At 31.0% G+C, this 16864-nt stretch overlaps 1 protein-coding gene across 1 annotated transcript in view; it reads left to right on the forward strand.

Moving 5' to 3' along the window:
- The window catches only part of LOC123005331 (leucine-rich repeat-containing protein 24-like), a 38396-nt gene extending 21759 nt beyond the window's left edge, over positions 1 to 16637 (forward strand). Inside the window, exon 2 of the mRNA XM_044399020.1 lies at positions 13839 to 16637. Coding sequence (XP_044254955.1) covers positions 13855 to 15627 — 1773 coding nt within the window. The 5' untranslated portion in view covers positions 13839 to 13854 and the 3' untranslated portion in view covers positions 15628 to 16637. The remainder of the gene's footprint in view (positions 1 to 13838) is intronic.
- The last annotated feature ends 227 nt before the right edge of the window (positions 16638 to 16864 follow it).

Genomic DNA, 16864 nt, shown 5'->3' on the forward strand with positions numbered 1-16864 from the left:
ACAAAAATTTTCTATGAACATATATCGAGAAATGCTACGCAAGGGGTGCGTCTTTTAACAGTTTTTTTTCAATATTTCCAAAATCATTTTAGAAAAATATTTCAAAATTTGGTACAGATGATAACTTTTATACACCTAAACAAGTACAAAAATAAAATGTTGAAATTTTTAATTAGGGGCTTACAAAACTAGATGGGATTAGGGTACAAATTTACTCTAACTATTTTTCCTGTGGTTTCTTGCCACATTCAGCAACAAAATTTCATATTTTTTCATAAAAAAGGTGTTTTGTGTTTTTCCGATACAATTTACGGATTTTTAGTAAAAATCGGTTTAAAAATTTATGTTACAGACCATAAACAGCATAAAAATTAAAAATTAAATTTGTTTTACCGTTTAGGACGCCCCTGATTAAAAATTTAGTTATTTGACATTTGTTTAGGTGTACATATAAAGGTACCAAATTTTGTAATTTTACCTATTCAGAAATATTAGGAAAAACCCTTTAAAAAACGTACCTTTTTTAGGGGGTGTAGCTCCCTTTCATAGCATTTTTCGAAACACTTTTGTCTTTAAATTAAATATTCTATCAAGTATTTAAATTTGTACCTAAAAATAAAAATGAAACACTGTATATAACACATGAAAAATTAATTCACAAAAATTTTAAATTAACTCACTAAATTAACAAAAAAAACTAAATTTTTAACACTATAACAAAGTGCTTAGCATTTCGGGGGGGGGCCTTGGGTACGGCCCTGGAGCAATTGTTTTATATAAATTTTTCTGTGATTTTGATATAATTTGGTGACTTCTCGACTTATTTTCTGCAAATTTTCACGAACAGTGTCATTTCCATATTTATCTTAGTGGTTTTAAGACTGTTTTGATGAAATCTTGTAAAATAACTAGGTTTTTGGATGAAAAACCTGATTAAACGCTTAAAGAAGGCAAAGATAATGTCATTTTTGATATTTTTGACTAAATTAGTGTTTTTTTTCGCTAATAATTGCATTTCAGATAAAAAACGTGCTAAAACGCTCGAATAAACTAAAGTTTTGCTATTTTCTTGAAAAAAATTGAGACATAATTGCGTTTTTGATTAAAAAATATGATGGAAAATGGTAAAAAACACCAATTGTGATGTAACATTTTTTAACTAATGCTTTTCTGGCCAAAAAACGTGTTAAAAAGCTCATAAAAAGGACAAACAATAGTATTTTCAACATAGTTTAGTTATTTTTTGCTTTGGTTTAGCAAACTCTCGCAAAAAATGAGTTATCTACTTTTTTAGATACATCACTAATTGTTTTTAAAGCAATGCAAATAACACAAAAAGGCTGAATTTAATATATTTAACATTTAAAAACAATATAATTTTTCGTATAGTACAAAAAAAATTAATAAATAATAGTAAAAAAAAAACAAAAGTGGAAACAAAAAAATTGACTTTTTTTGAAAATTTTAATTAATTGAGATGAGTAGATGAGAGATGAGAGATGAGTAAAATTAGGGCATGCAAAAACTGAATGGTTTTAAAAATTAGTTAGTACTGTTTCTTGAGTTTTTTTACCTATTTTCGAAAATATTAAAAAAATATGAATTTTTTTTCAAGTTATATCTACCTACATGCAAATTTGTAAGAAAGTTGAAAAAAAATAGTTTTTTTTATTTTGATGAAGATCACACAATATTCAGAAACAGTTCCTTAAATTCTTTTCTAAACTTTAATTAATCGGTCAGAGAAAACAGTTTGATGGATCGATTTGAAAATTTGTAGAGCTATTGGAAGTTTTCTTTCAATATTTGTGAATACGCGGTAGATTTATTAAAACAACAAAAAAAGTTACTTTTTTTGTTCTCTTTAAATCAATGTTACGAATAAAAAAATTTGTTTCAAAAAATCGTACATAAAAATGCATTGCAGTTTTTAAAACTATCCTAACATTCCCTGCGCGGTCGATGATCAAAGACAATTTTTTTTTATTAAAAGTCAAATATTTCAGCGACAAATTAAGTGTTTAGTATAGTAGTTTAAAAAACAATTAAGTCTGTAATTTTTTAAAAACAATGTACTAGCAACTATTTTTAATAAAGTTTATTTTAAAATTAAAAGTTGGATATTCGTTAATTTTGTTTTTAAAATAGCATCAACAAGTAACAGCGTATTTATGTGATGTAAAAAAGTAACGGGTTTATAAAAATTAACTATTAAAAAATATTTTACTTAGAATTATTAAAAAATTAAAATTTTAGAGTTAAATATTCTTCATTTTGCGTAATATGCGTAGCTCAGATTTTTTTTTGCCAAAAGATTCTAAGAGTAGAAACTTGAACTTCAAAATAATTTTTTTTAATCTAAATACGACCATTTTTTATTGAGGTACAGTCTTTCAAATAGCACCAAAAAATATTTGGAATAGTAAAAAAGGTTATGTAGAATTTTTTGTCGTTTTGAAGTACTTGATAAATCTTTTTTCAAGGAATTTTTCACTGACAAGCTTAATTTTGAATTAATTTGAACAAAATAGAACAACATAAACGATAAATTTGATGAATTTTTTTAAGGGAGAAATAGAATAATAGAAAATTTAAAACTTCTTTGACATTAAAAGTGATATTAAAGAATACTAAAGAAGATTAGAATAAATACGAAATTCCAAATATTTTAGTCGGCTCCCGTGTCAGGGGAGCAACTGCAAAACTTTCGATTGAAAATCGCCTCAATTCAGTTTCGTTTTATTTCACAATTAACCATCTGGAATCCTTTCGCCCATTTAACCTGGAAATGTTAAGAATGTCTGGTGAAAAGCAGCAGACAAGTGAGTGGCGTTCAAACTCGCATGTTTGGGATTGTTGATTGATCGATGGTTGAGTCAGATGTTTGCGAAAAGGGTTCATCTTGGTTTTTAACTTATCGATATTTCATCTCTCGAGCGAAATAATGATTACTTGCAAGTAAACCGTGTCAAGTGGACTTTGTATTGAACTTATTAGAGAAAAATTCGAAAAATCCTAAATAAAGCTCAATAATTAGTTGGCAAAAGTTTAAATAGCGCCAATTGAAACTCCATTCTTGGAAATTCCATATTCGTGGCACGTTTTTCCCCCAACTTATTTAAATAATTACAAGCAAATATTGATCACGAAATTACTTTTTGTTTGAGACGTTGCTCCAACTTTTTCCAAGTTGTTCTCCCTTTAAAACGGTTTAATTACCATCACTCTCACTTGTCCTCGCAGCCACAGCCGCAACTGTTGTACAGCATTTGATAACAAGGATGAAAAATTTAGATAAAACTTGAGATGATTTATGACGGCTACATCATTTGTCAAACGAATTCGCTTGCAGTATCGTTACTCTTCTGTCCACAATTAATTAATGCGACTAAAAACCAGTTTGTTGTTTTCGACGATTTGCAACAATTAGACACACACACTTTCGAAGTTAGTAACTAAGATGCGAGCCCTGGGAATATGTTGCGGAGCTCGGGAGCAGTTTATGCCTAAACTTGTGGAGTGCATTACGTTGTAATGTGTCTTTTATACACGTATCTTTACACCGAATCGATAACGCTTCTATTATCGTTGGAGTTTCATTCGCGAAAAATTTCATTTTTAACTAAGCCAATATTTGAACAACTATTTAACCAGCAAACTCGCCCAACTTTATTATTTTATTTTCAAAGTTAGACAACAATTAGCTCAGTTCCACTATTTTCCACAGATGTTTTCGAACCGAAAATAAACAAACAAAACGGGGATGGCGTTAAATAATTGCTTCGCTGTTCATTAGTAGAACGACCTCAAGGAATGCTAGCATTACGTTTTCATTCAAAGGGCACACGAAATTGTTGAAAACTCAAACCATAGACAAGAATGGATTTGATTATTTTTTTATAAACAGATTTTGTATTAATTTCTTTTTTTCAAATTGAAATATTTTCTCAATTAGTGTCTTTGATTTTTAAAATTAAAATCGTTATTATTTATCACCTGATTGCTTCTATACCTTTTATTACACTACATTTTTATCAGTATTTTCACAAATTTTGATTGAGTATTAATTAAGGTAAATCAGGGAGAGATAGACCAGTGGGAGAAATTTTGGAACTTTTTTTGGAAGTTTTGTTAAGAACAATAGATTTGTGGTTTGAATTGAAGTAAAGATCATGTGGTTCATTTCTTCTTGTTTTTTATTTATTTGTTTTTGTCATTTATGGTTGTTTGTCCAAATAAATTTATTTATTATGTACTCAATGTTAAAGAGTGCTTTTACCAACTAATTTAAGTAGATAAAGTAATCTTTTATCGTCTAGTGAAATAAAGTATTTTATTTATTATTTTTATTTTGTACAAGAAATTTGGGTACGTGAGTAAAAAAATATATACACGACGATAAAGATTGTTTATCTACTCGTAAAAAAAAGTCCACTCGAGACTTCGCCTCTTCACTCGTAGATAAACAATTTCTTTATCGTCTAACTATTATTAACTAGTTATTTATTTATTAACTTATTTATCTTATTAAACACTAAATTAAATTTTTTGCATGAAACACAAAAAGAGAAAACAAGAGTTTTGTATCAAATTCGCGATTTTTTTCACAACCATTTTTTTTTATTTTTAAAATTAGAATCATTATTTTCTGTCTCAAATTTTTAAAAGATTGTTCTTGTTTTTTCTATTTCTTTCAAAACCTTTCAAAACGGAAAAATCTGTTTGAAAAAGTTTTTGATTTTATTGTTAAATATTCGCAAAATGATTTTACAAACTTTGTTTGAGTATTAATTGATACAAAATGATTTGTTTACAAAAATTTTTTATAATCTCTTTTTAGTATCTTACACCACCAGTTTTTGTAGTTTATGCAAAAAAATTAATGTACTCTCTTTCGCTGATCTATCTCTCCTGATTGACAAAACTTGCGATTTTTTGCTAACTTTGATTTTTAAAATTAGAATTATTATTTTCTCTCTCATTTTTAAAAATTTGCTCTTGTTCTTTCAACTTCTTTCAAAACTTTCCAAAACTGGAAAAATCTGTTAAATTTTTTTTTATTTTATTGTAGAATATTCGGAAAACAATTTTACAGACTTTGTTTGAATATTAATGGAGTCAGTCAGGAGAGATAGACCAGCGGGAAAGACTACATTAATTTTTTTGCATAAATTACAAAACTTGTGTAAGATACAAAAAGAGAAAAATTATAAAAACAAAAACAAAAATTTTGTAAACAGATTATTTTGTATTAAATTTGAAATTTTTTCCTTTAATTTTTAAAATCAGAATCGTTATTATTTTTTCCGATACTTTTTATTACTCTACATTTTTATTAGTATTTTTTGTGGATCAAAAACGTATTAATACGTTATAAAAAATTATTTTCTGTCTCATATTTCTAAAAGTTTGTTTTTGTTCTTTCCACTTCTTTCAAAACCTTTCAAAATTTCATTTATTTCAAAAAAGTTTTTATTTCATTGTCGAATATTAGGAAAACGATTTTACAGACTTTCAATCAGGGGAGATAGATTAATTTTTTTGCATAAATTACAAAAACTTGTGGTGTAGGCACAAAAAGAAAAAGATTATAAAAAGAAAAACAAGTTTAGTAAAAATTTTCAATTATTTTGTACTAAATAAAATTTTCAGGTATAAGCATTTTTGGGAATGAAAAATGCAAATACATAATAATTGTTGTCTCAAACAATTAAAAATTTGTTCTTATATTTCTACCTCCGAAAACTATTTTTATTCAAAAATCAGTTACTGTTGAATACTTCGAAAACGATTTTACAGATTTTTGGCTAATTTAGGGAGAAATAGACCAGCGGGAGAGGTAGATTTAGTCACCTAGAATATATCTCTATTTTTAACACAAATTATAAGTATTATATTTATTCTTTATCTGAAGTAATTTAGTAGTGTATCTCTACTATTTTATTTAATTGCAATTTTAAGGGTAAAAGTCGGTATTAAGGAGTTTGTTTATGTCAAAACACTTTAAAAAGATTGAATTCATTCAATTCCTGTTTATGTTAAGAGTAAAAATTGGTAATTAACTTATTTTATTCCTGAAGAAATCACACGTCACTTTATTCCTTGTTAGGAGAAACTTTATATATTAATTAATTGGCTATTTATTTAATTTTTTGCAAAAACTTGTGTAATGCACAAAAGAAAAAGATTAAAAACGTAATGAAGATTTTCAAAAAGCTGGAAATTAGGGAATTAATATTCTAAGAACTCTACAAATTAATTCATGATTTTTTTCAAGAGAATTAAGTCAACACCAGCAACTTTTTATTTATTATTTTTCAAAAATGTCTATTTTTAAAGAAGAAAAATTTGATCTTTGTGCTTTAGAGACAGTCGTGTAAAATAAAAAAGAAAATCTAATCGTGTTAATAAATATTTGAGAAAAAGATTGTATTTGAATGTTAACATATATATTTTTGTTTTAGTTTCAGAATCTGAATAATTACATATTTACGACTTCTTAACAGTAATTTTAAACAAGGCGAAACGGCAGTTTCTTGGTTAGCATTTTGATTTTGAAAATAGCAATGTTTAATTTTTGCGTTTTGGTAAATTTCGGTGTAATTGTCTCTTTCAGGTAGCATCAGCAAATGAGCATGACCGAATCAGTTCACGGTCGATTAGGCGTTAGTTTACAATAACCGTTTCGTCGATAGGTCGCCGGAGTACTGAATAAATTAATCTGTTTGCTGTGTCAAGCAAACTGTTTGACACCAAACATTGCCGCAAACAATCGTCGTAACAATGGACAAAATTGCGTAGGGTGTGGTCTTTGGGCATCGTTAATGATATATTGCATCAAGATCGTGGTGTATTCAAACTTTGGTGGCGGAAGTGCAATAAACGCCCGTTTGAATGCCGATAGGGATATTCCGTGTCCAAACTTAGATTAGTTTACATTCTATGGAAGTTTATCTTGGAGAAAAATGCCGTAATGAGCTTTAAATTGAAGGTTCGTTCGCTGGCACTCCTCAACATGATCGATACATCGAAAAAGTAGAAAAAGGGTTTCGCAAACAACTAATTAGAAAAGCGAGCAAACGCTCTGCGGGATGATCCACAACCCGAATAAACTCGACTTTTATATCCCGCACTAAGGCGAGCTTTATGGCCTTCTGCCCGTATATCACTTTATTTTCAATAAAAAACGGGGAAAGTGCACTCGCTGATACAAAGTCAGAATTCGATTTAATTGCAGCGAAAAAGTGTTCGCAATATTTTACATTTGATAGCGTCTCGTCAACATTTCCCCTTGGGCCTATGTGCGAAATTGGAGTCGGCGCGGTTTGAAATAAAAAGGAAAGAAGTTAGGGTCTTGTTTGCATTCTAAAGTGGACTCGTTTGTCCCTCAGGATTTTCTGATTTACAAATAGAATAAATTTTCGAAAAACTTTGGCGCAGACTCACATTATCCCGTTCTTTCATTGTTTCGCAAACAGTGCTTAGCTTTATTGCATCCAATAAACCAGGATTGCTCTCTCAATCTCAACGAAAAGATTTCCTTCCAATTCTTATCAACGGACCTTTGATAAACACTCACAATTACTTACTCGTGAAATATTTAACGAATCGACTAAAAATAAAGAAAAATTACGACGGCGAGTACTTTGGGAAGATATCGACGGAATTCTGATCACGACCCAAATTGATTCAATTTATGAAGGATTTCCTTCTCACTATTGTCAAGAGACGTGTTTTATTGAAGCAAAATCACGTGCACTGTGTTAAAGAAGCCTTTTTAATCCCACCATAGACTACCTCATTACTTAATAGGGCTTCCTAAACCCCGACAACACCCCGGAAAAACTACTTTCATATTCACACAATAATCAAACAAAACCTCAAAAACACGAAAAAATTATCCAGAAACTCTCGATTTTGTTAGTATTTTGACACTGCTAAAGCTCAAATTAACCAAAACATTACCGACTTTTTTTTCTTCTTTCTTTTGTTCTATTTTTTATTCTTTTGAACTTGTATAGTTTTAATATAACTTTGAACACTACGCAAAAAATGTGTTTAATTCTATGAAAATTTCGGTAGATCCAAAAAAAATCTACTGATATTCCAGTAATTTCAAAAAAAAATTCACCGAAAATCCAGTAATTTGAATAATCCATCGTAATTCAGATTAATTCCTAAAATTCCAAATTAATTCCTGTAATTACAACTTAATTGTCGTAATTCCAATGTAATTTGTGTAGTTTCAAAATAATTCTTGTTATTTTAAATTTTGTTAGTTATAAAAATTATATAATACAGTTGTTTTATTGTAAAAAAAGTAAATAATTTAAGCAAAAACCCGAATATAGAAAAATAAGAAATCCTTAATAGAAAAGAAGTTTTTCGTTGTTTAAACAATTATATTTCTCGGAAATAACTGGATTTAAAAAAATTTAAAAATCACAAATACAAAAATATTAATGCAAAATGTGATTGTTTTTTGAAAAAAAATTTTTTTTGTTTTTGTCACTTATTTTTTTTTCAAAATTGCAATTTAAATAAAAATAAATCATAAAAACATAACAAAGCACATAGTTGACGTAGATAACCTTTTCAGAGGGTTGCTATTTGAAAAAATTTTGCAGAACTCAAAAACAAAACAAAACTTGAAAAACGTTATCCCACACCTGGTTTTAAAAAAAAGTTTTTTGTTTTTCGCTTGCCTTCAAAATTGAAAAATTGATTTTTTCTATTTCTTATTGCTTTTAACTTGTATATCTTTTAACTTTGAACAATATTTGGGCCTAATTATGCGACAAGAATGACCTGTTTTAAAAGCAAAACCACTTTGAGAAAGTGTGATAAATCATTTCACTGCGTCGTTAACAGTATGCAAACTGGGGATTTTTTTTATTTTTTTTTTTATTTTTTTAGTAATTGTTCCTCACGTTGATGGAATTATATTGCGGCTACATGACCCCAACACACGAACCTAACCATGGTTATGTTAGATTTAGCTTATATAACAGTTATCTAACCATTATTTTATCTGGTGTATATAGGTTATTATGGTTATCTAACCGTTATGTTTTTTATTCAATGTGGTGTATGTAAGATTTAGTGTATATATCGGTTATCTAACCATCATCATGTCTGGTCTATATAGCAACGGTTTTATGACGAATATATAGCCGTTATGTTTCTTATACAATCTGACGCATGCTATATCCAGTTTATATATTACTTTGTGGTTATGTCCTGTGTATATAGCAAAGGTTATATAACGGCTAGAAGTATAACCGTTATGTTTGTTATACAATATGTTGCATGCTATATAGAAATGTAATGTTTTTTTAATGTAAATATGAATTTGTAAAAAAATACGATCTGCAAAGTATACTATTTTATAAATCTTATGCAAAAAGATATATAGGAGAAAAAAAATGGTTACATAAGTGCAATATGTTTATATTGTGTATAGAAAAGGTATAGAAAATTTAGGTAAGGAGATATAATAATAGCAATATAATTAAGTTATAAGGGCGGTTATAATAACCTTAATATAACCTAGCGCACGTAAACGTTAAATAACTAAATATAACCGAAATATAAGCAAGATATAAATATAACTTTTTCATTTGAACTTAACTCTGGTTATATAAAAGTTATATAACTGTTATTTAACTGTGCTACTAGGGCTGTAGGCAAGAAACCGTGTAGTTTGGAGCAGTTTCGAACAAAAAATAATCCGCTGCAATTACGATGATGACAATTTGCAACTTGTGTTGTTTTGGTAAGAAGAAATAGTTTTTTCATGAAATTTTCAGGCATACGGTGTTCCTATCAGCAACGGTGTGAAATGTAGTTTATTCTATCAAATTTTTCTAGGGTCCTTGTGTGTTTGTCACAGGACGTTCGTAACATAAAGCTTTGCTTTACAAGGATAGATTGGGTCCTTTCTACCTGACTCAACAGCAGTTATTGTGAATATTTGATGAGTGGGTTTTGCACCTTCGCATTGGTTTTATTTTAGCAATGTGTGATGTTAACGTCGATCATAAAATGTCGAAAGTTTGATTTTTAATTTAAGACGTGAAAATCGTGAAGCGTCGAGCGATAAATTTGGCCGAACTAGAATTAAATCAATGATCTCTGTTCGGGAAAGATTGATGAATAACTTTAACCTTTTCACTTCTTGATAAAAAGTTTCGAGCAGCATATTGTGCTATTTTCGCTCTATTATTCGATGGGATTTGAATCTGATTTTAATTTAAATTTATTATCGGGGGAGTTTGATACAAAAATTTTGTCGCTGATGAGCTGAAACTTTGGAAAGAATTTGTCGCTAATCCTTTTACCCTATTAGACGAGCATGAGGTTATAATCCTTTTGAATCCCCGGAGGATTATCGGAATGGATTTTGACTTTTTTCAACTTTCACTATTTCAGTCGTTTCTTGAGTTTTTCCCTTTTTGCACTTGATTAAGTAATTACGTGGAGCAAGAAATATTTAATGCGTTATGTAAAACGAGGAAAATTCCCGTTTCAAATCCTCTGCAGATCCTTAATCCGGTGTAATGAACGACTGGGCCATTATTTTAAACACTGATGTATCTGTGTGTCTCACCAAAACCCTAAAACGTCACACTGCGTGCTCCTTTTACTTAATAAACTCAAAATTATCCACCTTTCGATAAAAAATACAGTTAGTGTACTAAACAAACGAAAATAAATGTAGAAAACGCGCCCAAACGCAATCATTCTCTGTTGTGTGGTCATTCATTGAACCAGACATCGTTTGAATTGGAAATGCTCCCCTACACCGGTCAGCTTCGATCAATTCCAACCCATTGTTAGGGCAGAGAAAAAATTACAAAATTCGACCCAGTTTTCTCGCGCTAAACACCAACAATTTTCATCTAGAGCATCGCAAATATTTGCTTATTCTAAACAAACACACGTCAAAACATCTTGCAAATCGTACACAAAATTGAAACAATATTTTATTCCCGTTTCAATTTAAAACGGAACGTATTGAATTATTTCCAACACAATAAAACACAGACGAGTAAAATATGAAAACTATTTCGTTTTTACGCCGCGATCGAAGTTGGTGTCGCTCTCAATAATGCAAAAATCGTTTCAAAAATAACACTTTATCGTTCCCAAATAGATATACTCTAGTAATAGAGTTATATAACGGTTATGTAACCATTGAATATAACCGGTGGCTCAAAAATGTGACGCCTTTTTTAGATAATTGTTATATAAACAGGGTTAGGTTCAAAGGGAAATGTTATATAAGGTGCGCCAGAACTCACGCTCCAAAGAAAAATTTCATATAAGATCAGATACCAGGAACTAGGAAAAAATTCTATCTGTCAAAAAAATTTGACATTTTTTTATGTATATTTATTCTTGTATATGTTTTTTTACAATTTTTTAGTAAGGGTACAAAAGTTTTGCCAATAAAAGCCACAAATAACATTGAACAGAATTACAATTTAAGATACAGCTTTCTTGTTTCCTCTTATAATAGGAGTAAAAAAACTTTGAAAATCATTTTTCCAACAGACATAGAAAGAGTTTTAAATTTAAACTCTTATAACTTCGAAATTTTTATAGATAAAATTTTTTTAACATTTTTTCTATGTTCCTGGTATTTTACTTTATATGGCATTTTTTTCTGGGGCGCAAGTTTTGGCGCACCTGTATACTCGTGGTTATATTTCGCTTATATAGCTTCCTTAAGATTTTGCTTATATTGCGTTTCATGAGTCTTAAATAGATATTATCTCTAGTAACACAGTTATATAACGGTTATATAACCATTCAATACAACCTTTGACTCGAAAATGTGACGCCTTTTTTAGATAATTGTTGTATAAACAGGGTTAGGTTTAAAGGGAAATGTTATATAATTAATATATACTCGTGGTTATATTTTGCTTCCTTAACATTTCGCTTATATTTCGGTTATATTTAGTTATCGAAACTTTATATACGCAAGATTATTTTTTGGGTATATTATCTCCTTTATTGCAGTTATATTTTGTTATATAACTTTTATATACGCGTGATTATATAACCATTATCACAAATTTTTTATAAAAATTTAGATTTATTGTAGATCATAAAATTTATTAGAAATTAATATTCATAGAAAAAAATACTTTATATTTTTTGATCCCTTTTGTTGATTTTCTCGAAAAGAGTTCTAGAAAACTTTTTGGTAGCGACTCTTGCAAAAAACTTATGTAAAAAAGAAATACACCATAAAATAAACATTATTTTACATTTACAATACAATACAAAAAAAGGTAATAAACTGATATTTAAACTGGATAAAGCATGAGTCAAATTTTATAAGAAACATAACGGTTATATATATATCTGTTATAAAACCGTAGCTAGATACGTCAGACATAACCCTGGTAGGTAACCATAAAAACTGAATAATATAATTCTGATAATATACAAACTGAACTGAACTGAACTGAACAAACGTTATTTTTTGTAACAAATATAAGGGTTATATATCCGTTATATAACTCTTACTATATACGCCATGCATAATCATGGTTAGATAACCGAGATAGAAGTAACATCTAACATACGCTATATTGCATAACAAAGACAACGGTTAGGTATCTGTTGTATTACCTTTGTTATGTACGCTAAATCTATACTTGTTATATAGACAATGTTATACAGGATGTACGGTCCAAGTCGCCCCGGCTGATAACACCTAAACTTACTTATTTTTTTCAAAAAGTAAAGATTTAAGTAACAATATTCATTCTTGGCTTTCTTAATAAATGTATCAAATTTTTTTAGCACATTCGGTGTTACCGAAAATGCTACCAAATTTAGTTTTTCAAATAGAACACCTAGTTTTTTTCTCCAAACAATAATAATTGACATGAAAAATACTGTAAACCACTATTTATTACATTTTGCGTAACACAATGCAATCAAAAAACATCTTAAATCTTAGAATTTTATAAGGAAATTGGTCGCATAGTCGGATTTTTTATTTTAAAGGAAAGGTGTGAATAAAAAATGCTTGGATACAGTTTAATTGTTGGTTTGACAAATCTAATTTGTCAGTTGATGAGCGAGTTCTCTTATGGAAACTCTTGGATTTTTTTCGACTGATAACAAAACATTCAGATTTATATTTTCTTGTTCTTCACAAAGAACCACAGGATTTATAGTTTTAAAAAGCGAACCTGTTTGTCTCAGTTGTTTTTCAATTCGACTAAATTTTCAACGATTTGGGTAAACTCTATTTGAGTAGTTTTGTCTATACCGTCTTTCAGCTTCCGCTCTATTTTTATTGCACTTAAAATACACTTCATTATTAAAGATCTCAATAAGATTTAGGCTTTGTCAAACTAACAATTAAACCATAGGTGTTCCACTTGAAAAACTAAATTTGGTAGCATTTCCGGCTACACCGGATGTACCAAAAAAATTTGATGCATTTACTAAGAAAACAAGGACTAAATAGTATTATTTGAAAAATTAGTTTTTGAAAAAAAAAGTAAGTTTAGGTGTTATCGGCCGGGGCGACTTGGACCGAACACCCTGTTTAAGCTGAATCTAACATAACCGTGGTTAGGTTCGTACATTGCTGTTATACAGGGTGTTAAAAAAGATTTTAAAATAAAACGGTTACTTTGCGGACCCATGTTCATTGAAATTTTTGTTTATTTTGGTCCATACTAATACCATCTTAAATATTTTACAATCTTTTTTTAACACCTTGTATAGCCGCAATGTAATTCCGTTGTAGGGTAAAAATATCTTAAATGGAAAGAGTTGGAAAAAACTAAATGTTGAATTTGTTTCAGGATCGAGTGATGGAAAATGTGGGTTTATTGTTTGGTCTTGCTTGGAGTCCTCGTCGAAAGCAGCAGCTCTTGCCCCGTGTCTTGTTCCTGCAAGTGGAAGAATGGCAAGCAAACAGTGATTTGTTCCGGTAAAAGTCTCCCCGACATCCCCGACGGTTTGGATCCGGGTACTCAAGTCCTGGATTTCTCCGGCAACTTCCTCAGCAATCTCCGTCGCGAGCTATTCAGTAACAAACAACTGATTAACTTGCAGCGCATTTACTTGTCCAATTGTCAAATAAAAATAATAAACGAGAAAACTTTCAAGGGTTTGTCAAACTTGGTCGAGCTTGATCTCTCTCGGAATTTGCTCGAGACGGTGCCTACGAGTTCGTTTGTGGACTGTCCTTCTTTAATGCGTCTAACTTTAAGTTCGAACCCTTTAACGGTTTTAAACCGACTGGCTTTCAATCATTTATCGTATCTCAGCACACTCGAGCTTGATAAATGCAAAATTGCGGAGATTGAAGATGGGGCTTTTGAAGGTTTGCACAGCTTGGAGTGGCTACTTCTGGAAGATAATAGTTTGAGGACGCTTCGGGGGGAATTACCGCGGAATTTGAAGGGTGTGGAGTTGCGGGGGAACCCCTGGGAGTGCGATTGCCACATTAAGGAGTTGCACACGTGGTTGGGGAGGTCCAATGTGCCCATCTCCGAGGAGCCGACTTGTGTTGGCCCTCCGCGACTCTCGTCCCGGGTTATTAAATCGATACCGGTCTCGGAACTCGCTTGTCTCCCTGACGTATCCCCCACGACGTTTTATCTCGAATTGGCCGAAGGCAAGAACGTATCTCTGCAATGCCACGTGCATTCCATCCCGGAAGCTTCCGTTTCGTGGTGGTTCCGCGGACAGATCCTCCAGAACAATACCATCGTGTCCCCGGGAATCCACTTGATTTACTTCGTCGAGGAGGGCGCGGAGAACAAGCGCAGTGAACTGTTCATCTATAACGCCAACTCGGAAGACAATGGTACATTTATCTGTAACGCTGAAAACGCCGCTGGAACATCGCAATCGAATTTTACAATCAAGATAATTATTAAAGAAGATCCGATTGTAATTATCGTTGAGTTTCCTTTCGAATGTCTCCTAGCGGCGGCGATCGGAGCTGTCGTTTTAGCCCTCCTAATAATCTCCGGTATTATCATATCGATCCTGAGATGCAAACGCCGGAAAGAACCCTTGGATGAGAAAGCCCCCGATGAGGACACTCACCCCAAACCCAATCCCGAAGAGGAGACGTTTTACGTCTGCGAGGATCACCCGGTGGCTAATCAGAGTCCAACTCTCTTCCAGGACCAAAACCCCGACCTTATCAACCATCGATGGCTCGACTCCGAAGGCTACCCCCTCGACTATGGCCTTCCCAAACTCCCCACGAATTATTACCGAACTTTGCCAAATCGGCCCAAACGACAATCAAGACCGATGAGATACTCGCAAGAAGCCGAATTTTTAGCCTATGATCATTACCATTCCGATGTCCGATACACGGCTGATGGGTATCCAGTCCCGCCAAATGATGTCGCTCCGTGTTGTTCGATCCAATGGCCGGTTTGTGTCCCCGCTAATCTACATATGGTTAATAATAATCCCAATGAGGCGGTTTATGAGCCGTCGAGCGCAGTTATCAAACGCTGCGTCGGAGCGCAAACCGAAGATGAGAAGATTGATTCCAATGAAGGTGGGAATGAAACGATGACGGAGAGTCCAGATGAGGGCTATGAGGGAGAACCGGCGGTTGTATAGTGGTAAAAAGGCGATTGCAATCACAGGGTAATGTCCTAGTTAGGTTTTGTATCCAAGTTTTGAAATATTGAGTAATGCTAAAACGGGGATGTTGTGCGGTTTTTTACTTCTTAGTTAATTACTCAATATTTTGAACCGTTTCCAAATTCATGCAATAAATTATGATATTACCATAATTTGTAGAGTGAATATTGGTCCACAAGCTGTATTATCAGCGTCGAATTCAAATAGTGTTTACCGAAACATTAACATATTATTTTAGTTTAAAACTAAATAGAAATTTTAACACATAGAATATTTTTACTTAAATATGTTGATAATTAAAAAAGTAAAAGTTTTATCTCTGCAATTGATTATTTATGATTAATAGTTTTTATCATTTCAAAATAAAAAAAATTATTACGAAATTTTTAATTAAGCGATGAAAAAAAAATTTGATTGTTAACTTAATTTTTTCGGACTGAAACATCAAAATTAAATAAAAAAAAACGAAAATTGTGTGTTTTGCAACATAATAGTCCATTATGTTGTTAGGAGTAAAAGTGATGTGATGAAGCTTAACGTTTATTTTACCGAACGTAGTGAGGCAAAAAGTTCATCTGAGCCACGTAAACTTCGAATAACACGTACTATTTTATTCGCAAACGTACTCAAAATGAGAGTAAAGAGTAACAGTTAATTAGCAAGTAAATGAACAAAATAATCAGGACGCTTTGCAATGAAAACATAACAAACGTCACGCGTCACTATTGGAATTTTTATTGAAATTTTTGAAAGTATTTATTGATACAGTTAGTAGTGCAAAATGTCAAATGCTATAATGTACCTCTTCAGAAACTAATAAAACAGAGAAAGAAACAACATTGGTAAATGTCATGGTAAAATAAAAATGATTTAGCGCAAAAATAGAATTTTTACTCCATGACTGAAAGTAAAACTTTTTTGTATGATATTTGGTCATAAAAGTGTTCACTTTTGCGACATTTGCCGATAAAACATTATACAGTTAATGCTAAAATGTTAAAAAATTCTATCTATAAAAATTTCGAAGTTATGAGAGTTTAAATTTTGCACTTTATTTATTTCTGTTGAAAAAATTATTTTCCAAGTTTTTTTGCCACAGGTTATTAGAAGAGGAAAGAAGGAAGCTGTCTCTGTTTAATGTTATTTCTGGCCTTTATTGGCAAAAGTTTTGTATCTTTACTAAATAATAATAAAAAAAAATTATACAAGATCA

This window comes from Tribolium madens, unplaced genomic scaffold, assembly GCF_015345945.1.
Source record: "Tribolium madens isolate multiple individuals breed KSU strain unplaced genomic scaffold, Tmad_KSU_1.1 Scaffold_20;HRSCAF=117;Tcas5.2_LG4, whole genome shotgun sequence".
Lineage (NCBI taxonomy): Eukaryota > Metazoa > Arthropoda > Insecta > Coleoptera > Tenebrionidae > Tribolium > Tribolium madens.